The sequence below is a fragment of the Anas acuta genome, chromosome 1 (genome assembly GCF_963932015.1).
Source record: "Anas acuta chromosome 1, bAnaAcu1.1, whole genome shotgun sequence".
Classification (NCBI taxonomy): domain Eukaryota; kingdom Metazoa; phylum Chordata; class Aves; order Anseriformes; family Anatidae; genus Anas; species Anas acuta.
The window spans coordinates 176,343,921-176,367,688 of NC_088979.1; the positions used below are offsets into that span (position 1 = coordinate 176,343,921).

General features: G+C 36.1%; 1 protein-coding gene across 5 annotated transcripts in view; it reads right to left on the reverse strand.

Annotated features, from left to right (window-relative positions):
• Positions 1–23,768, reverse strand: part of DOCK4 (dedicator of cytokinesis 4) — a 247,923-nt gene that overhangs the window by 64,550 nt on the left and 159,605 nt on the right. For all 5 annotated transcript variants that reach the window (XM_068669485.1, XM_068669481.1, XM_068669483.1 and 2 more), the window contains 9 exons: positions 20,239–20,336; positions 20,016–20,099; positions 19,817–19,917; positions 19,020–19,101; positions 17,819–17,989; positions 16,104–16,296; positions 8,237–8,364; positions 5,936–6,070; positions 1,890–1,988 (listed from right to left, as the gene is read on the reverse strand). In XM_068669485.1, coding sequence (XP_068525586.1) covers positions 1,890–1,988; positions 5,936–6,070; positions 8,237–8,364; positions 16,104–16,296; positions 17,819–17,989; positions 19,020–19,101; positions 19,817–19,917; positions 20,016–20,099; positions 20,239–20,336 — 1,091 coding nt within the window. The remainder of the gene's footprint in view (positions 1–1,889; positions 1,989–5,935; positions 6,071–8,236; positions 8,365–16,103; positions 16,297–17,818; positions 17,990–19,019; positions 19,102–19,816; positions 19,918–20,015; positions 20,100–20,238; positions 20,337–23,768) is intronic.

Genomic DNA, 23,768 nt, shown 5'->3' on the forward strand with positions numbered 1-23,768 from the left:
CCAGAGTCCCATCCAGCCTGGCCTTGAACACCTCCAGGGATGGGGCATCCACAGCTTCTAAGAGCAGCCTGTGCCAGTGCCTCACCACCCTCTGAGTGAAGATGGTTCAAGACACACACAGTCACCTCATGATTAATAGCAGTGTCAGACTAACACATTAGCTCTCATCTTTCCCTCTTCCCGTCAGTCACACATTGCAGTGATATTTGATATTTCCAAGTGAGAGGAAAAAACAATTTCTTATAATATTTAAGATTCAGAAGAGAAGCAGTGCTGCATTAATTACCATCGAACCTACTGCCACTTAATCACTGGTGGAGTTGATGCTTATTTGGTGAGATCAGAATGAGAAAAATAAACTCTGGACTTGAGTTCTTACGACCTCTATTTTGATAGCTGATGGCACGAGCTACAGCTGCTTTCCATATGTCTTTGTATAATAGTAGGGTATGCGTGTGCAGGGAATATAAATGTGTCTCAAATCAAACACCATTCAAGCAATAACTCTAGAGATTTTAATGTTCTAGAAGCACAAAAGTATGAATAAACTCAACACTGTACTCACAGATACATCAAACACAGAAATCAAGCGTGAAACCTTCAGCAAATTTAAAAATCTAAACCTAAGAACACATATCTGATCAGAATTCAAACAAAAGGGAAAATATTTTCAGAAAAAAATGCCAACGACATATATTAAAAATTGTCTAAGGATACTAATTATGCCAGGTGAAAACAGATGGTCTAGTACTAGTCTAAAAACCCTCCCCTCTATATAACTCCTAGGTAGTACTCTTGACTCATGATAGAGATAACCTCTCAGTACTATTTTCTTTCTGTCTTTCAAACTTAGTATCATCACCCCACTACAAAGAAAAGGCACTCGTGAATGGTATGCTTTCTTCAGAACATCTCTAAACAACTATCAGGAATTTAAGAAAATTTGGAATTGCACCATGACTAGGCTCTCCATTTCAGGGCAATAATTAAGTTTATAAAATCGTAATTTAAAAGTAACATCTAAAAATATACTGTTACACCAGGATGTCATGACTCTCCTATCTAGGATCATTGGCTGAATAATGGGCATAAGTGATCACTCAAGATTTCTTATGTGGATCACATGCAGACCTATACCTGTTTCTCAGGGTCTAGCAGAGTTGAAGCGTTGGTGTTATGTCTTTATGCAGGAAACCTTAACAACTGTTTTGTGTTGTTGTTAATCCATCCCTCTCCTCCAAAAAGGAATTAAAAATGATGCAACTCCATGAGCCTGGTAAGTCCATAAATAAAATTGGTAAAAGCTGCCCTGAAAAAGTTCTGCAGCTATTCTCTTCTATGAAGAAACAGGGCAGACAAACATCACAAGTCTGACAGGTCCTCCTGCCAAGGGACCTTGGAAAAACAGATGGTTATTTGAATACACATTTCTCAAGCTATGTGTTTGCCATTGCCATATATAGCTTAATAAACAAGTAAATACATAAAAGAAGACAAACAGCTGACAGGAAGAATCAAGCAGACCTGTGTAACCTTAGACTGGCATCATCTTTAGGCTATTATATACTGCTTTAAAGCAATTACATAATCCTCCCATCTCTACTCTATCAATTGTCACTGTAGAAGCCATAGAATCCTAGTCCCATCACAAGAGTTGCCCCGAGTGCACATGAAAATCTGTGTAAAAGCTAGCTAATCCAAAAAACATATTGCATTTAAACACTGTTGTATTTCATCAAAGCACAGGAATATCTGAAAGAGGGAGGAAGAGAAAAGAGAAATAAACAGAGACAAGTTTTTTTACAAAAACAAGTTTTTTTACAAAAATAGAGACAAGTGTTTTTTTTACTTGTCACCTGAACATGTAAAAATACAGTTCTGTTACTTACCCTCAGGTCTTCCTTTGTACTGAAGCTATCAAGGAGCTGTTGATAATGTCTATCAGTCATTTGTCGCAAGAGTGACAGCAAACAAGAGACAAACTCCCCCTGTTCAGATAAAGCCATGAATAAACATATGAGAGATTAAGCTCAAATACAGAAGACACTATAAATTGTCATATGATAAGCATTTAAAGTAATTAACAAATGCAAGGGAAATTAATGACAATTAGAAAACATTATTCCATACTTAATGAAAATACGTTAATTTAGCTATAAATTTCCTTCCCATTTAAATAATTATTTTTTACTCAAAACAGTTTGCTTGCACAGCATAATCTAGATCCAGAAGAGCTAATGCAGTAAAAGTTTGTTTTGTCATTTATTTCCCTTGTATTTGTTTTTAAACAGATTATTTAGATTGCTAAAATTACAACCTCTTTGTCAACTCAGTTTTGAAACAAAAAAAAAAGTATTTTGCAACAATTCTGGGAAAAACACTAATGTTTTCCTTAAGGGAAGAAATAGCTGGGAATTTTTCAAAACTTTTCTAATTGAAATACCATATTTCTCAAAAAAGAAAAGTCCTTTATACAACTGGACAAAATTTGAAAATGTTTTGATAAAAAGTTTTCTTGGACCTACAGTGGAAGTTCTCATTAAACATACAGATATATATATTTACACACATACATATATAAATGGAACTTAATCATAGGGTCTGGATTGCATCCCAGTGCTGTAGAAGAAAAATTCTAGTATCTTGCAAACTTGTTCAAAAACGGGAAATAAACTCTGGCCCTTAACTACCAGAAATGGGAACAGGACTTGGAAAACAGATGGGTATGGAAACATTCCTTTAAAATGCTGTCTTTCACTAGTTTTTCAAGTGAAACTTTGGGAGTATTTTCCTCCGTCTTTCCTTAAAAACAGAAAGCAAGATAAAATAAAGGAACATGTCTTCACAGAAATGGTTGTTTTGGATTTTACATTGGAAGGGCTAATACACTTGTGATTATACCTTAGATACTTGGTGGTGTGCCAGGTGCAGGCAACATAGTGGTAAACTAACAAGTATGCCTTGCCCATAATAATACTCTACACTGAAGTAATGATCCCAAATTAATGACCTTCCTGCAAAACCATTGCTGCTTACAATGGGCACAGCTTTCTCAAAACAACATCCTAAGTCTATAAAGTATGTTAATCTTCATGGTCTCGGCCTAACCAGCAAGGTTACAGCTGTTATCTTGTAAATATCCATAAGGTAGCTGAAAAACTATTTCCAATCCTAACAGGTTCTTTTCAGAGAGCAAGAAGACCTGGGTCTTTTATCATTATTTTTTAAGAGTTGCAGTTTCATTCTATTGAGTCTCAATATGATTTTATCATGCTATTTAACATAATGTAGGCTCATCTAAATAGGCAAATTTTGGAGACTTTTATTCCAGTTATAAAATCTGAGACCAGTCAGATTTGTCTAATTAGCCAAAATATGAAAAGTAAGTAAAGGTCTAAGTTTATCTGATTGTCAGCTTGAGTGACAAAAGTTGTGTATGAATCTTTTGAACACTTTCCTTCCTGCTTTAGCATTTGAAGCAGTCCTTTCTACTCACCTTTTCTAGTTACCTTCTATGATTCCACACTTACTTTGACTTAGAGGAGTATACTAAAAATCACAGTCTATTATAGAAAGCTGTACTATTACAGCTGACAGACAGATTAGCTTTAAAATGGTACCAGCTTTAGCTAATTGTTAACTTACTTCTAAATTTGAGCGTTTGATTTAAATTTAGGTAGCTATACAGGCAGCTAGTTTTTAGAACAACAATGAATATTCAGCTGCATTTGTTGAACTCAATATGAAAATATATTTTGTTAAGATTTCAACCAATGCTAGCCACAGACTAACTAGTGAGGGGATATGTCAGTCATGCACAGAAGCAAACTCTACAAACAAAATTGCCTTGATAAAGAACATGAGGACCAGATCCTACTGCCCTAAATCAAGCCAAGCCGTAAACCCAAATTCATTTAGGTAGAATCCTGAAGTAGTTTTCTGTGTCTCATGTATTAAACTACATGAAGCTGACAGTTAAATTGCAATTCATTTAAACTCTCAAGGACTAAACTTCCAAGATTTCAAATAAATAAAGATTTGCTCTAATTGGTTTGCTCTCTGCTACTACGTTTTTATTAAGAAAACCTACAGATCCAAATCATTGATATCCTAAAGCAATTAAAGTATAATTTTCACTTTCACTATTCCATTGAATTCAATGTTAATTAGTGCAACGCTGCCCCTCCCTTCCCCCCCCCCCCCCCCGTAGCCATATTTTTTATTTTCTTTATGAATTACAGAAAAACAGTGACCTGTGGACCTATTAGATCACACTGCAATGAGTTTGGGACTATGTCCAAAAGTAAGATTATATCTGGTAAAAAAGGTATGATAGAATTTTATCCAGTGTGCTGCCATGATACATCTCACAAAGGATATTTTATGATGGGTGCAGCTTGAAATACTGGTAACACACTGGAACAGACTCTATGGCTGTACTTGCATCGGGTACTTCATCATACTTGCTCTACAAATAGTTCCAAGAATTTGGCTCTATGCATTGCCATAAGCCCATGCTGCATGATGTTTCTACATAAATGTATGTAATTGCCTTATGCTGTGCTGTGAGTCACTTCCACATTAAGTATTCTTTCAGATGCCTGTGGTGACAATGACATGGCTTTTCTTATGCATAAAAAGAAAATTTTGCAACTTGAAAGTATTTTCAGTCTAATTTTTGATAGCGTGAAAGAATTAGGCTGTCATGGTGCTTTACTAAAACTTAATCTGAAAGCGAGTGGATATATCAGAAGAAACCAATAAGCTCAGAGCTTTGCTGCACTAGGAGTCTAATACTACAACCCCTGCTTCAGCTGAGCTTACTTGTAATGGTCTGATATGCCACACAGAGTACATTTGTAATTTTATAATTTACAGATAAAAAACCCAAACTCTTAGATGTATAGTCCTACTGAACCACAGTGATTAAAGCTTGGTGTTATCCTATTACAGAACTTGGTCAGCTTCAAAAACACTTCAAGTAATGTTTGCTCTTTGTGGGATAAAATAAACAAACAAAAAAGGCAACAATGCATTTATTTCACAGGTATTAAATGCTTTTTCAAATGTTTCATCTCAGAGGAAATTCTAGTTTGGAAAGCAGCCATCTGTTCATTAATAAAAATGTTACAATGTAAAAATAAGGCAATTAATTAATTGTATAATGAGATGGTAAATCACAATGCATAGTATATTCTCTTCACAAAAAGTTACCCCCTTACTTCATACTGGGGTCATATCCCCTGCCATATTAGAAGAGATTTGTCCTTCAAATGCAAACTGGGAACCTTGCTGAAAACAAAGCAAAGTAATTCTTCATTTTATTTCATCAATGGCTCAATTTCAACACTCTAATTTGCATGAGTTGTTGTATCACATTGACCAAAATATCATTCGTTAATCTTCTAAATCCATCCTCTATGCCCTACCTCAAGTGACAGAAATGAAATTCAAATGCTCAGTCCAGAGAACAATAGAATGACTTGTGATTAATAAATTTGGATTGATACAGGCTAGCATCACAGATTCTGAAGGCATTTTTAGAGCTGTTTCATCATGTAAAAATGTATGTGTCTTAGGAAGTAAATTGTTATTAGCTGATACTCTTTCAGGAGTATCCACTCTCAGCAATTCAAACTTAGTGAGAGATTCAGAAAGCTACTGAAAATCTCAACAAAAGAAACAGTGAAATAGTTACTCACCTGAAATAACCTCAAGAGTTACTTATTTTTTTTTTTTAATTAAGGTCACAAAATATAAATAATATAATGAAAAATATTATAATTTGAAAATGAATAAAGTGCAATAAGTTCTCTCTGTTCTGCTCATTCTCTGTTTTATACACAAAATCTTACCATTGAATAACAATACAAAGGCAGAATTCTCATGAATTTAATAGTGACAGTTGTGAGGTATTTCATTATAAGAAACTTACAGTCACATCTTGAAACTGGAGGCGCATAGCAGAGCCTGATGGCTGCGGTCGGCTGGTGATCTCTAGTATTGTCCTTAACAGAATATCTAGTAGGCTGTTTACAATCACATCAATTTCTTCCAGGACAGATTTTTCCTTAAATAATCAATAAAACATTTAAGTTATAAAAACAGAAAGGTGACCACAGGCTTATTTCTTTTGATGTGGCTTTAGAAGCAAACAGAAGCTTTGCAATATAAGCTTTGTTACAAATGTTTTACTTGAGATCAAGTTGAGATATTATTTAATTCTACTGATGTTACCTTACAGTTCTTAATTAATTACGTTGTATTGAATTGCAGAGGACAGTTACAGGGACTTTGAATAAATAAGCATTCATCAAATTAGCACAACTATTTTCAATTAATGTTTAGAATAATATAGACGGGTTTTTCAGTCCGGATAATTATACATAATGCCCATATATTTCCTGGGGAAATTGCCAAGAGAGGCTTAAAGTCCAAAAAGTAGAATTCTGTTTTCACACTTTGAAACTATCACTAGAAACAAACAGATGGTGCTCAACCTTCAAGACCTGCTTCAGCAGTAAGGACCAGATACATTGCTTTCCATCAACTGAGTAGCACAAACAAATTAGTCATTTATGTAAGCCCACAACTTGTACACACACAACAACAATACAAAGAAACCAGTGTTCACCACCAAGAGAGACCATGAATACCTTAATTAGACACAAGAAAAGACTTGATGAAGTCAAGTTGTATTTTTCCCTTTTAAATGAGATGAAAATATGTTTTCCCTGTTTCAGCAATGTTTTCTGTCTCCATGGCAGCAGACAACACCATCTTCATCTGAGCCATTTTATCCACAATTTAAGATGACATTTCTTTGCAGAAAGAAACACTTCATAATCAAATGCACACAACCAAGCTAAAATTCAGCTGACAAACAGAATCATTCAACTTTGTCGGCATTGAGGTGTAGGAGTGAGATTTTTTTTCCCTTCCTACACACCCTAAGCATATGATTTGTAACAAAACTCAAAACTCTTGTTTGGACTCAAGCTGAGTCTAGTGTCATGGCCGTGTTCTCTGTCACTTCATCTAGTGTCAATCAACTGTTAACTTTGCTACTTATGAAGTCAGACAATATTCAGTGTACTGAGGAACTGCTGTCTCAAGATGTACAAAACTCATGTACAAACTACTGTTAGAATGGCCAACAGAAAAAGAAAAAAAAAATCACTTTTCAAAGAGATGTCACTTAAATTCACTTGTTTCATCAACCTCTGAATTATCTGGATCACCACAGAAGGAATAATATTGTGAACTGATCCACAAAAATCAAGTGGCAGTCAGAAAGTTGTTAATACTCTGTCACTCAAAGACTACTGAAAATAACATTTGTGTATCCTGCCCACTGGAGAAAGTTTTATGTAGACATCAATTTATGCTACATACTTCTCTAGAGTTCATGATCAGAGCAACTTGGTGAATCCAAATTAAAGATCTCCTGAAGTTAAGACCAGGCTTTGTCCTAGTCCAAAACCACAGCTATGCTAATCATCCACCCCTTTCTCTTGTGAAGGGGTACTAACACTAATCCAGGAGCAGCTGCAATAAGAACATTGCAGTGCCAAAGCTGCAGGTCACATCTGCACCAAATCAGTGACCGTGAAACTTTAATTTCTAACAGTAGTATGAAATGAAGAAACATACAACAGTTCTCGCCAATGCATTACAGTGTAAGGTGTGCCAGCCTTGGTTTGTACGTACTGCACTGAATACAAGCTACATTTATTTCTTGTTGTCTTACATCCCTTTGCCTGTCAGAACTTCACCATCATCTTCATGCCTGCAACAGACCTACCTCATCTAGCTCTCACGCATTTTTCTCAGATGAATTTGCAAACACAAACATTAGATACAGGCCACAAAATTTACCAACTAATCCCTAAGTACAATTCCTGCAATACTCATACTAATCCCTTCCCTATATCATCTTTGTGTCCCCTATGACTAAACAGCTCATGATAAATAGCCCATACCTCTACAAAGAAGTGGAGGTTTCTTTCTGTCCAACACAACACTCAAAAAGAGACAAAGCTTGGCAAAAAATAACATGCCACAATTGAAGTATTCTTTCATGGAAAGAAAAGGTGCCTGAGAAATCAAATTTACGTTTGACTCATTACACAGAGAATTCTTTAAAATGCTCTTGGTCAAGGTCCAGCTTCTGTCATTACTGGGTGCCATATAAAGAAGTTCAGTACCTCGTGGCTGTGACATGCTGTTTACTTACTGAGCTGTTCTTCTTGATGAGACAAAATATGTTGCTAAGGATACGTGCACACATTATAAGATCCTTCTGTTCTTGTAAATGCATGTGGAGATGATGTAAAACTACTGGAAGAAGAATATATCGAGAATCTGAAATAAACAAAAACTTTTATGAGTAGGAGCTTCTAGCAGAATCATTTTGTTTTAATACAGATATACAAATAAGTCTTCTGTTCAGAGCTCTAATTCTGATAAGCAAAAGTTTTACTTGCTTAAACCAACAGTTTTGATAGGTGGAAGCCTTTACATCATAATATCATAACAACCAAAAGCAAATATTTGAAGAATGAACAACGTGTGGAAAGGCTGTATGTTGTACCATGGACAGAGACAAACACCACTGTGTGCAATGTAACGGAAATTATATATTTATTTATATATTTTAAATATTAAAATATTTATATATTTTATTTATATTTATATATTTATTTATATTATATATTTTATATATTTATTATTTTATTTATTATATTATATATAATTACCATGCAGAAAGAAACATAGCACAATAATACTCAAATTCAAAATGATGTGGAATTATGCTCTAGCCTTTCCTGCTATGTGACAGGATCCCTTTGCATGTTAAGGTCACAACAGACTTTATCTTGAAGTTTTGTTATTCTGCAAATGAGTCCTAATTTATGGACCAGCAGTACTTTCAGACTTCTTTCAGGATTTGTGCTTTTCCAGATTCCTCACTCCTACTGAGTATGAGCAATTTAGACTACTGGTGTCTACATTGAATAATCTGCCTTTCCTCTAACCATTTCCTTTTCTAAACACAGCTCTTTGGTGCTATTTTTAGTCCCGAATTCTCTCAAAATGATGCAAGAACTTCATTAACATGCTACTTCTTCTTGCTTCTTTTTCTTATAAGTGAAGACAATGTTAAATGGGGAAAGTCCTAACTCTTAAAGTTGTTATAAAGGTGTTATTCAACACCTATTTACAACTTGATAAATGGAATGGGTGTTATCTGTTCTCATTTTTTTGTTTGTTTGTTTCTACATCTTTTCCTTAATTGAGAAAAGATGCTTTCATAGAAGTATACTTGAATTATTTCCTCTATTAAAACTTTAAAGATGATTATATTACATTATCTAAATATATACACATCTACTCAGTTCCTTTTGTAATGTAATTATTTCCTAAAAATTAAATTTATCTAGCAGAAAAATTTCTCCTTTAGAATAATTTTCCAACCAGGAAAAACTCCAGGTTTCATCTTTGTATAAATACATTTTCTCCCTTCAAATATTACACCTCTATCATTTTCCAGGAAGGAGAAAAATTAAGTTTATTCTGGAATTTTATTTATTGAATGTTTCCTTCATTTGCTGAAATATAGCACTTATCTTGTTTTTCTCTATTATTCCCTTGTTTTCACTGTCTAATTATGCATATAACACAAGCAAAATCATAGGGACAAGTTGATTTGTACAAACTATTTAAATATATTCTTGTTTTCAAAAAAACCTTGTCTGCTGTTTTTGAATGGGTATTTCACGCTTAGCATTTGCTGAGATGTTTCTGAATAAATGTTTTCTTCCTGAAGAAAAGTATATAAACAAATATATTTCACAATAGGTGAAAGGCCATAAATGAATCTGGAACCAGTAGTACTAAAACCCCAAATCAGAGAACAATCAGCCTGTATCCAGTGGCTGCTAGTTTCTGCAGGTATCTCGTAGGTTTTCATCAGATTTGGTCAGATTAAGAGTCCTTATCTGCCTGCGGTAGAGCTGATGCATCTCAACCAAGCCAAGAAGGCATTTTCTCTTAGTCTGCCTAAAAAACAGAAGCATAGTAAGGTGTTGCCCCAGGTAGTCTGAGACATGAAACATGCACAGCTGCCACCGACCCAACCACTGTAAGACCTATTGGGTGAAAATGAGAGTGGGCAGGAAGATGGGCTAATCAGCAGAGCTCTGGTTAGGAAAGTACCACCTTCTGAACCCCACTGCCAACACTGTTCATTGCTTACTGATGGGTGAAATGGACAGAACTAATGCCTGCAGCTGAGGCAAAAAACAGGACTCTCCATTCCTATAAAAATGACCTAACATTTAGGCTACATAGCCAACTCCTTTTTCCCTGCTTTGCCAAATGTATTCAATTCTTAACCACATGGTAATACATCTTCAAGAGCAGAGATGAAGGGATCACTCTGTAAAACAGCCCTTGGGTCTACGGTCAGGGTACTCTCCTGGGAGATACGTGATGTGAAGCTGACTCCAGGTGGACAAAGCACTAGGCCTGGTCTGCCATTCCCAGGCCAATAGTTGAATCACCACTCAGCTACACATCTGTCACAGAGCAGTTATGGTACCTCCTTCACACACCGCTGCTGTGAGCCTTACCCTGCAGGCCATGGATCCTCTGAGGACAGCAGGTCCTCAGGTCCTCCTGCAGCTACAACTCCAATCCCTTAGCCCAAAAGGCAAGGAGAAAATTGTAGCAGCCTGTACCAAGGTGTTTCATCCTGATTAATTCCAGGCAGCATCCTGATGAGCACCTGCAGGATTTGATGCCTCATTTTCTGAGGTGCCCCCTCCTCTGTGCACTGCACAGAATGCTTCCATACAAGCCTGGCATTATGAACTCCATTTAGAAGACCAAAGAAACTATGTGTGGCAACACCTGACTTGTAAATAATCAACTTCCATATTGTATAGCCTGAAGTGTCTAAGGTATAGCTGAGCATCCTCAGTCAACAGTTTGGACTGTCCCATTTTTCCAAAAGCTCCATAAAATGATCAGAAAATTTGGTTTATCAAGTGGATTAGCAAAAAACGTGTTATGACTTGCAACTATATACTGCAGATAACAGTACCTCTTACTGAACTGACAACCACATATAACACAGCTTTGTACATACTCCCTGTAAGCCCATAACCTATACACCTCGCTGTCTTGACCTCTTTAGAGGAGAGACCTCTTAGACGAGAGATGTGGCGATAACACAGAAGAGGACAGCTAACATCTTCACCTCTGATCAGGCTCAGCCAAGGACTATGCAGGTACGTTTTGAGAACGTTGCATACACCACTTGTCTCAGGTTATTTTTTTCCTTAAAAATTGCCAGCTGCAATGTCAGCCACCGTGTATAATAAAATTAATGAGTGCAGGGAATGGTGCAATAATCAGAACTCCTAGCCATCAGTCACTGTCCTAATTTCTCTTCTGTTCAGAAAGCCAAATTAGCTGACTGTTTAAAATGTTAATACTTGTCCTTTGCAAATATTATACAGAAAGAGAGAAAAAAATATGACATTGAGCTTTTCAAGTTCGTGCTTGGCATGACTGGAAAGAGAGACCACTCTGGGCAATCCTTGTGCCTTTCCTGTGAAAGCTAGGTTAACATTAAACATTTAACCCACAGCACAACTTTCCCCCTTGCTTTTCAGTTAATGGTAAAGCACCTGCACAGACATACAAAGTTTTCTGCACTCCAGTGTATTTTAAAGCTTAGAAAGATGATATTCATTTCAATGAGTACATCTGAACAGATGGTCAAAACTTCAGCCTACTTGGAACAAGAACTAGTCTAATTGGACATCTTTAAATAAACAGTGAGAAGCTCTTGAACAGTGAAAAGTGAGGAAGTTGCTCTTATTTTTGATAGTTTTATTTGCACCTATTCAATTTATGCTTGCCTGCTTGGAAGAACCACTGTACTTGGGGGACGTAGGAGAAGAAAATGCTTAAGCCAAACAAAGTCAGCACTTCAATTCCAAACCAAACCTATATCCCTGTTCTGCAACTGCACTGACATGTCACTGTTCTCAGTCATTTTTCAAACCTTTATGAAGAACTGCTTTCAAAATTGCCTGTACTGCTGCAGAAAAAACATGGGTATGGCTGAGAAACTCCTCAGTGCCATAGATGCAAAGAATTACTTGCATGGCTTTTACAAAATAATTTCTGGTCTTTGCTAATAAAGGCTGATTTTTATATGCATACACACACCCCTTCCCCAAGAGGCTGGGGTGTATAAGCACACATACACAGACTACTCCAAGGAATAATAAATTGCTATGGAAGACAAATTAAGAAATACTAATTAATCTGAAAAAGATCCTGGAGTACTAGAAAAAAAAAAGAAAAATCTATGGATCAACTTATAAAGTCTTTACATTTTGAAAAATTTGAGTCAGTTTTCTGAAGTGTGTGTTAATGGTAGCTTGCAATGAGCACTAAAATATGTTACAACTGTTATTAAAAAGAAGTCGTGAGCCTTTTGAAAAATTCGTGGAATCAGAGGGAAAACATAATACTGAGCTCCCAACCTGAACCTCCTTATCAGTTAATAGTATCTTTCCCTAATCTTGCTAGCATTTTTTTTTTCATTTCAATAGTAAGTGTAACATGTAATAACATCCATTCTGTGAGCTATTTCAAAGATATTAAATTATTCTTACTGATTGCATCTAGATATTCACCTCTGAATGGCTACAGAAACATAGTTTCCAACACGTACACTCTCCTGTGATACACAGGATGCAATTCTCAAATAAACTCATTCAAGGGGACAGACTAGGGGAAGCAGTCAGTCTCAGAAAGAAAATAAGTAGAGATTTGTCACATTTCTAATCTATTGATAGTAGATTTCAGTGACAAACAAGGAAAAATAATAAAAAAGCAGGTAAGAAATACGTTCTATATTAAACAGAAATTTTCATATGAACAAAATTAAATAAACACATGAAGATGTCCTTAAGACAACAACTCAGCATTTTTCCTAGGTTTCTAATTTTTGGCATATATGATAATTATAGTGTAAATGGTCAGAGAATTGAATTCCTCCTTTATTTATCTTGAACAGTTTGCCTCACTAATAGAGAAAGTCTTACCCAGCTCCTCTTGAATAGAGGTCCAAATCCTCATATTCTAAGACGTATTTCTGATATGTAAGAACACCTACCATGAGATAAAGAGCTGCAATCCACACTATAACTGGTCTATGATACAGACTTAATCATTATGATGTTTTCCTTTTCTAGTTGTTTACCCCACTAATGTAATCTCTCTTCTGGGAATTGATCCACAGTGATTCCAATAAAATTCTTTCTCTTTGGAGGAAGAGACCTAGATGTCCCACTTAAACATTTCATGTTTTCTTAGCTATTAAATTCACAAGCTCCAATCAGTACCTTTAGAAACAAACAAAGTTATTGGTCTGCTATTTGCCATTTAACTACATCAAGAAGGATATGGTTCAAGATGCATTTCTCTGTTATTGGCCTTAACTCTTCCCCAAAGCAAGCTATAACGATACCTAATGTATAAAAGACAACGAACAAGAATAGTAGACTACTGACGTATCAGAAACGACAAAGGTAGAAAATTTTCTGGGTACAGGCATATATGTCGGTCACCAATTTGGCCACTCCACAAGTGGCAACAGGGATGCATCCAAAGGTATACACCCAAAATACCAGCAAACTGGAAGACTGACCGAGAGGCAAAAATAAAACCGCTAGTTTTTATCAGCAGGAAAACCAACATCTGTTACCTTTTAGACACCAAATGTAGCTTACTACACAGTAGTATATATGGAAAAATGTGCAAAGAAGTACAGTGCTACCTGCTAATTTTTCATAGGAGCCTGGCACAAAACTGCTGTTGACATCTTTTAACATCTCTGTAGTTGTTACTAGAAGAGCTGTAGTCTAAACTGTAAAATTGCTAAAAATAGTTTCCATTGTATTTTAGAGGCTCAAGCCAGAGCCTCAATAACAGAGACACTTCAGACTCCTATCCACAGATTTTCAGTAAATACAATATATAACCAATGGGACACCTGCATTCTCTAAAGAGAAGTAGGCAGAGACCAGGTGCACTGAAATTGCACTTAACATCTGTGCTTGGGCATCTTAAATCAACCTTGGCATGTCTGACATATGTTTTCAATAATATACCCAATATACCTCCAGATTTCAGCAAAAGCACAAATGCGGTGTCAGTTGATTTCCGCAGCAGTGGGAGCTAATGTGTTAGTTGTTCAAGCCTTAGCAGCACAAAATGCATACCATTCCCATGCTCACGTATTCTCACTTGCTTCTCAGCAAGCTCCACAAAATAGAAAATGTTATCGAAGAAATGCCCTCCTCATTTTTAGGAGTTTGAACAAATAGTTATTTTCTGCATTCCATATCTAGTCCCAATGTGTCAGCTAGTACTGCAGTTTGAAGTGTTCATTATCTTCATCTGTGAGGCAGAAATCAATTATTTTCACAGCAGCAAGCCTCAACTTCATGTTAGGATGTATGGTTTACTTTACACTTTAACATGGCTTAGTGCAGTATTTATTTTCTCAATAGGATTTTCAAAATACTTCCCTCTAGGGATTGACTAAGGAAGGTCTATTTATATTTTTATATATTTAAAGAGAGAAAACATTACCAGGAAAGAGACCAAGACCCTGATCTCCACAAGACCCTTCAACTCAAGGATGACTGAAATTACACTGTACAAGTATTTGCCTAAGATTTCCGTCATGGACACTGGGAGCTTACATTACTGCCCAATGTCTTTCACATCACTTGCCCTGTGGTTTAAGGAATTTATATTCAATTTGTGTATAACCTGCACTCCATGTAAATTTTAACATGCAACTTTCATTGCTTCTATAGCTGAAACCAATTCTGACGACTTCTTAGTAGTGAAACTGCATTTCAATGAAAAGCAAACACTTTTACAAAAGTAGGCTACCAAAAAAATTTCTCATACATCTGAATCTAGATTTACAGTTCTAAGAAAGTCACCAAGAGTCTCTTATGTGCCAATAACTAACTTTCTTTAATTACATTCATTCACTTAGATCCTCTGATGAGGCTGACCTCAAGATAATGGGAAGAAAATGGAAATGAATGCTACCTACCACAAGGGCATTTGGAAAATACAAAATATAAGTTAGAGTGTCCTTAAGATTGCTTCATGAATATGTCAGTGATCTAACGTATTGAAGGCCTGATCAATCAGCTGTAAGGAGACCTCACTCTTGTGGAGGAGACTGCTGTGGACACTCACAATGGAAAGAGTAACCTGCTTTTGCAACCAGAAAGAAGCAAAGTAGCTAGGATCGCACTTCTTTGAACTCAAACTTTTAAAGTACAATCATTAAAGGCATTTTTTAAAATGTCCTTAGATGTTAAATGTTTTAAATGATCTAAGTAAAAGTTAATGTTTCTATTGAACTCCATCCGCCAACAACTCTCAAGAGTACTTTCAGTAAGCAAATTAACACTTTTTATTACAAAATTAAATCCTCTCAAAATTAATATTTTATCATTTCTATGTGTGTTACTTAGGACTGAAAAAAATAGAACATTGATGACACCACCACACAGCACTTTTTCTTCCATGTAGCACATATTGTTATATACAATAAACACCCAAGTATCACTTGCATCTGTATAGGCTTTTTATGCTACATTAAGAAAACAGAAGATCAAAAGTGCTGAACTAGCAAGATTTACACAAATAAAACTTAATGGGTAAGCGAGAATCTGTTTGCTGAACTGCCTCCCAAAGGAGGGGAAAAAAATCAAATTAGTAGAGCTTTTTCCTTTATAATTACTTTTAACGTATAATGAAAATTCCTTTCACGGACATATAGCCAGCATAAGATCAAAACAAAACTGTACTTTATGAGTACTTGTCTCTAAAAATGTAACCCCTAAATTTAACTATCTGTATTTTTGTTATCAAGCAGCTTGTACAGAACAGAGATTAAAGAACTGTTACTTGGGAAGCACTATTTTGAGGGGCATGATTCCCCTCAATACCTGCTCACTTGTACTGCAGGCAGCCCAGGGCAACCTTACCTGGGTTGGTGTACAGGTGACTCTCTACAGTTTTCCCAATACTTTGAAGTTTAACAGCTTGAAGGGATTCATCCCCATGCATGACTGTCGGCAAGCTGCCCAGAGCATCATGAACCAAATTTGCCACTTCTCTGACATCAAAGAGCTTCAAAAGTTCAGAGTACACAGATGGGAATGAGCTGAGAAACACAGCCTAGAGGAAGAGGAAAAAACTGGTATGTCAGATACTGCAGTATAGGTTTGATATTTATAGAATTTAAATAACTATAGACAAGTAAGTAACTGTAGAAAAATATAAATTTTTACATTTCAAGGGCAGTCGGTAGTTTTAAAATTGGTCAGATTTTTCAGAGGAAATATCCTCACATTCATTAATGGGCTTACACTTGTGACTATTTCCCTTAAGCATTATCAAATGACTGTTCATTTGTTCAATGTTTGTCATCTTTCATGACAAACCGAAAGTAAAAAGTTCAACTTAATACAAAAATATTTATTATTTACAGGTTCCTCATGATCTGTGCATGAGAGGATTTTTTTTTCAAATGATACCAGAAGCCTGCTGATGATACCAGAACAAAAAGATTTGAGGAGGAGTTGTTTGGCTTCAAGATAAGGAATATAACAGCCTCTATATCCTTCATTTTTCCAGTGATGACAATTTTTATTTTGGAGTGAGACAACAGTGGCAGTCTTGGTTCACTTCAACAATCCTAAAATAGGGTTAGGAATTTATTGGTGAATATAATCAATGTGGAAGCACTGAAAAATAAAAAAGGACAATGCCAGAGAAAGGAAGCTAGAGCTGACATTCCCTTCTTCCTCTCCAAATCCTGTAATTGGGAAAAGCTACTCCTACCTCTTCCTTCTTCACTCTGGTGTCAGCTCAGATGACATACAAGGTTAAAGATACCCAGGAAGAATTCCAAACACTTTTGTTCATATAATTTTGTTGTAAACATTTCACTCCAGCTGCTTATGTGATAAGAGATGGAAGAACCATCTCTCCACTCCTTTCTCTCTGATTTGCTGTCTTCTTAGAAGAGTAATTTTCTACAGAGCTTAAGAAATGAGTAATTCTCAACAGATCTTAAGCACCCATGGTTACAGAAGCAGGGGAAGAAGACTAGGAAGTACGTCTACATTGCTAAATCTACCACATTTAATGTAGAGATCTGTCTCCTGTGTATTTTGCCTCTTCCCTGTAGCACTAGTCAATTTTAGTAGTCAGCTGAAATAAATATATACCAGCTGAGTACTAAAAGATACAATTTAGCAAAATTTAAAGTCTTCTGCAGAGAAGGAAAACTCAGAGAGCCTTTGGTTGGGTTCAAATTCTTCAGGTCCAGTGTGGTTAAAACAAGCTATAAAGTGCATAAACCGGAAAAATCCCTTTATTTGTACCCAGCAATTCTGAGTCACTTGAACCACTGGCATTGCCGAAAATATAACATGAACTGTTCGTAAATCAAAATTAATATTGGGTTTACTTTATTTATTAGATTCAGGATTATCTTTGCCAAGCATATTCAAAAGCTGGTGATATGAAAATTTCACAGTACAGGACAAAGGTATGAGCATGAGCTAAAAATGTCATTTTGCTCTAACAAAAGCACGTTTTCTTTCCTGGAAATATAGGTAAGGAACGTCAATTTTTTTATATTGCATGTGCATTGCATTTATATTGCATTATCAAGGCACACTCACAAACTTACTTGTAGTTGGGATAAAGCATTAGCTCCTTTGCTCTCCTGGGACAGGAAGAAGCGTACTGACATAAGTAGTTCTTGAATACAGCAGCGAAATTCTTCCTCGTTTTGTCCACCGGTGGCAATAGAGAATAATCTTCGAGACTGAACTATGTATTTAAATATATATTCCTGTGCCTACAAATGTCAAAATCAGAGATAACTCATAAAAATAAACTCATGTAAAAAAACAACAAATGCTATGATTATATAATTTATATAATGACAAGGGTCTGAAATAGGAGACTGCTATTTAATTTTGGCACTTTAAAAAAATATTTCAAACGAAACACTAACATTACGAAAGCACTCAGCAATACTCTTCCCTTGCCTTTTAAAACCTCTACAAACTAGGGAACATTTGTTTATTTAACAAATGTAAAACTGCAAAATCTCAGCACTGTCCCTCATAATGCATCCTTGCATGTCTGTGGCTACTGAAAACTGTAGAACATAAACATGAAAGGCCAACATAAGAAACAGACTCTAACTTTTGAGCTGTTCTGGTATTTCCTCTGCCTGCTAAATGTTAAAAATGTTTTCCTGTGAATTGTTAACAAGATAATGCCAAAATATAAGCTTAGTTTAAGTTGCAAAATTTAAATTGTTGTTAAGAATGCAACAAATATACAGCCTTTTGTTATTACTGAGACACCTAAGTTAACAGCAGCTTAGAAAAGCACAGAGTACCACACTGATATCTTATTTCCAGACCACAGCTCCTGTTCCAAATGGGATTATCTTGTATAACTCGGACTGTCTCCACACTGTGCTCTGTTGATGTACAAAACAGGATGAGAGCTACCAGATCACCATTTTTAGCAAATTCCCTCTTGTCAGGATTGAACCAGTAAGTCAGCATTCTTGTCTGCCATTTAGATTCTGTTATTGTGACAGATATTAATACTACCAATGCAATCTATCTTTGATTTCTTAGATCCAATTCCTACTCATGCATATACTCCTTCAGTAAGGAACACAGACTTCCAGAGTCTAGTGATAGCAAGCTCCATTGACCACCTTATTGACAAAAGATAAAAAAGAATAAACTGACAGCACTCAAAAAGCCTGCAATTCCCTGGAATTAATACTGTATTTCCACCATTAACATATACTGTGCTCCTTTTCCTCAGTTAAACCTGCTGGTGCCTTTGAAGATTTCTGTTACCTTTAGTACTTCCTGTATGTGCTCATGCAGCTCCACTTCGGTGACTCGATCAATATGCCACTTCAGTACTTTTATAAGATCTCTAGAATAACACATTAAAAAGTATTACAACACAGAAGTGGAAGAAGAGTTAACTTAAACTTAGAATGCAAAATAATCTTTCATATAAGAAACACTGAAAAAAAAACCCACAACACAAAGTTTTGCAAATCACTACAAGCCCTATATTACAGCTAGTTTCCAGCCTGCCGATAGACCTAACAGACTTCTAATGAACAGGAAATAATTGTCATCATCACATATGCAGTAGAATTATTTCAACAGGGATACATAAGCTCATTATGATACAAGAGTCTCTGCCAGCATAGACTACCCCTGCTATTCCATGAATTGGTTTGCAGTCTCATTAAATTGCATTCACGTTAATGAAAGTTTAGCTAGAAAATAAATACAAAGTACAGCATAGTAAGTGATGCTTATTAGTGTACTGATCTACACAGCAAACACAGTTGTAACTGAATTATGTTAAGGCTCCAATGCTGGTCAAAGTCATTTAAATAAAGAAAGCCAATGAAGAAAAACAGGCAAAATTAAGCCAAGATGAGGCCTTTCACAAGTAACCTTTATGGTAACTCAAAATTATTTTACTCCTTTTTTAATGGCCTAAATCTGGGCATTCATATAAGGATTAAATTTTATTCCTACTGCTACCGTTTAATTTAATCTGATGATTGATTCTGCTTAGCACATCAGTAACTTTCAGTATTCAAATCAGTTAGAAAAAGTACAGACTTCACCTGTATGCAAGTGCTCCTGCAAAGTGACTTTCAATGTAAGTGTCCATTACTGGCTTAAAGTGGTGAAACTTGCTGTCCTGCAGCAGATTTATTATGTGAACCTAAATGTGAGGGAAAAAGAATAAAAGCTTTTGCTTTTTTTTTTTTTTTTTACTTTGCTCTTAAGTAGTGTTAAACATTCTCACAAAACAAAACTTACCAAACAATCGAATACTTTTGATCCATATTTTTGAGAGTTTTCATCTAAAATTCCAAATAAAGTGTCTAGTGTATCTTGGAGAAACTGATTGAAGAATAAGAGGCAGTTTGTTATTAAATACGTACTTTTGTGACACACAAATATGTATACTTGTGACAGACAATTATTTCCCTCATATTATTTGAAAACAAAATAAAGGAAGAAATGAAAGAATGGTATATACCTTCACTATTTCAGAACCATCAATTTCTTTTAATTTTGATAGGCAACCTGCAATTTTGTCTGGGTGGGTTCTCCATTTCAGAAGGTCAAGCATATCTCCTGCCAAGACAAGATGCAAGATTAAAGCTGGAAGCAAAGTGGCATTTCAGATTTTAAATTCTACTGTTACAGTCCACTCAGCAAAACTGGGCTTCATTAAAACAAAAGAAAACATCTCAAGATTTGCTATAATATGATCTGCCCAACAATAACAATTCTTCATTCCGCCCTATAATTGCTTCACCAACAGGAAATAAAAACATGGTATTGGGTCACTAGAATCAATCTCTTGTGGCAACTATATTATGCAGTCTTGCTTAGAAATTTGTCAGCTGCCACCTTAAGAAAAGTAATTATCTTGCTGTCTCTCATCCCATTGAAGGACACCTTCCAGAGCTGTCTTCTGACAGCTAGAAACAGTCTCTTGATAATTAGGTATGGATTGTTTGTGTGTATTTTAAAATACTCATATCCCTATGTGTTTTAGAATACAAACATTATGCTTCTGCTTTATTAATAAGCAAGACAATCTCTACTGGAAAATAAACTCTTCTGAGCTAAACCACTCTTAAGTGTCTTCATGCTTGCTCCAGTTTTAATCCACTCTCCTTTAGCATTTTTGATCAACATGGTACACAGCACTACAGATGAGACCTCATCACTGTTTTCTGTATCATTAGCAGGCTCGTATGTCTGCTGCAAACACCTGGCATGTATGTTGTAGAATTTTCCTTTTTTGAGATACATTTGGTGACACAAACAATGCTTTCTTCTTTTTAATGCCGTTCGGCTCCCTGGCAATAGCAGAATCCCCAGTAGTCTCCATTAGGGCATGATCCTGCCTTTTGTACCATGAGATTTCATCTAATTTCTACTCTAACTGATTATTTAAATCAAAGTTGCCTTGGTTTGTCTGTATCATATTTTCATTTGGTTCTCTCAATTGATGAGCCTTTTCCACTGCCTATTAGCAGCAAACTTCATTAACAGGCTTTTTATAGTCTCAGGTTTTAGCGAAGCAACTCCTCCTCCTCGCAAGCCTTTCCAGTCCCCAGGCCCACTCCAAGTGAGACTATCAGTACCAGGCAAAATTTTTCAGATCCTGTAGTATTTTCCTTCCATTCAGGAAGGAAATTCCATCCATTACAGTGCAACCTGCTTTTTCCCTTTTAGCCTGTTATTTACCATTTTTTAAAATACTTATTCTAATCTGTATCTCCTTTAATTTCCCATGTGGTGTGTCACTGAAGTCCAGATGGTTTAGATCTGCTGTGTTTCCTCTGAATAACAACAACAACAACAAAAAACTTAGAAAAGGAAGATTAAGAAGTTTATTCTGGCATGAAATGCCTTTGATAAACCCATCCTGGGTTTTATGGCATATTCCATTTAGCTACGTGTCTATTTTTTCATCTATGATTTGTTGTAAACACTTGCACAAAATTCATCAGAGGGTGATGGCCCAGTTAACATACTCTTCCAGCTATCTTAAAAATGGGTACTATATTTATTATTCACGTGATATGTTTATTACTTGTGGACTCATAGGTACTCATTTATTACTAAGTCATGTGTTACTGCTCTCAGCTTCAGAGAGATACTAAAAGAAATTCCAGCTTGCTACGAGATGGGGAATTTCACAGAATCACAGCCCAATAAATACCATTCAGTATCTGAAAACAGAGTTTTGTGAACTTTGCTTGGCTTTTTAACAATTTTCACTTCATCCTGACCCCTACTGAACCCTGACACACTGCTGTTATTTCTCTCCCTTTTGGTGCAGGTTCAGTGCTTACTCCTCACATTTTTTTGCCCACGACTCACTCAGTTCGGGCTGCAGCACTCCTTCCGAGTTGCATTCAGAGCACAGAAGTTCCACACATTTTCAAACTCTTGAATCAAATAAATCCCAAAGTTCCTTTACCTTCAAGTTTACTACTTGCACATTTCACTAACCAGCTTTTCAGAATTTCACGAAGCATGGCTGCTCGAAACAGAAAACCTTAACCACTGTCCAACCCTTCAATCAGCTTAAGCTGATACTCTCTCTACTTGATCACAGTCCAGTATTATTTTAGAAGGATCCAGTTCTTCTAAAACGCCCTCACTACTTATCAAGTGAAGTACATAACTGCAAGTTTTCCTCTTGGTTCAGCAGCTATTTGGGTTCTTTCTACCACCGACAGTTTTCACACTCAAATAACGTTTGATCCACACATGTTTTGTGTCACTTCTTTCCCAGCTTGCTCCAGAAGAGTTCCTCTCTCCCATAACAAGGAGTGAAATAGCATTTCTGCCCTTAATAACATTAAATTAACCTCCACCTGTATTGAAATCTTGCCAGAACTGTTAACAGCAAACCCTCTATATTATCCCACTAATATTTTGCTGCTTTTGGTGGGCACAAATTCTTTTCATGCATTTATACATTTCTTTTTTGTTTTGCTTCACGATATGCTAGTGCAGAAGGGTTTCGATTAAGAGAGGTCTTTGAGTTCCACTAGGGGTGAGAAAAGCTCCCAGGTGTGTCGGAGACACCTTCCAAAGATCAGGGACAAATGATAGGTCTTAATATTCCTCCTGTCAGGAGTTTTCAAGTAACAAACATTACAAAACCATATTGAACTGCATTTGTCTTCTGGATAATTAATAGGACTCCTACCCTCTATTCTATTTAAGCCTCTACTTAAGTTGAGGAACAGTGAAACTAGCTAAGGCTGTCAGTTCATAGTAGGAAAATACTTCTTTACAGGTCTGCTGGAGGAACTTTGTGGGTAGATAGTTGACACTCAATATTAGGGATTTGTTGGAGGATTAAAAAAAGAAGGAGAAAGCCAATGTAAGACACTCACTTCAAAGCACTTATTTCAAGGAAAATGCAAAGGAGGAAAGACACTGCTGAGACGGCATTAGCGAATAGCCCAAGCATAAATGACATGAATAGAAAATCTGACGTGAATCACAAGGGAAAGGGACAGTAATGCATCATGTAGTAAGAGAAACAAGAATATAAAAATGTCCCCAAAAATAAGTCCACTAGGAAAACATAGTTTTGGAAAAGGGAAGAAATCAATGGTGCTGATAAACTTTGTTGAAGAAGAAAAACATTTTTAATGCCTTCTCTATGACATGATCTGATTTGTACATAAAAAAATAGCCCGCACCTGAGCAACCACTCTTGCCAAACAAAACAATTCCCTTCTCAAAGTCAGTACTTTACGTCCAAAGTGCCAGGTGTAACAAATGGTTTAGAATTTGCTGTATAAGGAACAGGTTTGGGATGATCTTTCCATCTCTGTCCTATAAATCCCAAGACATCAGCAGTTGGCCTAGTGCAGCACTCTTGCACTTCGAAATGAGAAAGCCAAATTTTTAACCAGCAATCCGTATTTCTCTTCCAGCAGGCTGCTTCTGGGGCTGCCAACACTCCCCACCAAGAGGAGGTTGCTCTGAAAAGTTACCCTGTTACTTTTGTTTTATTAATCACGGGTT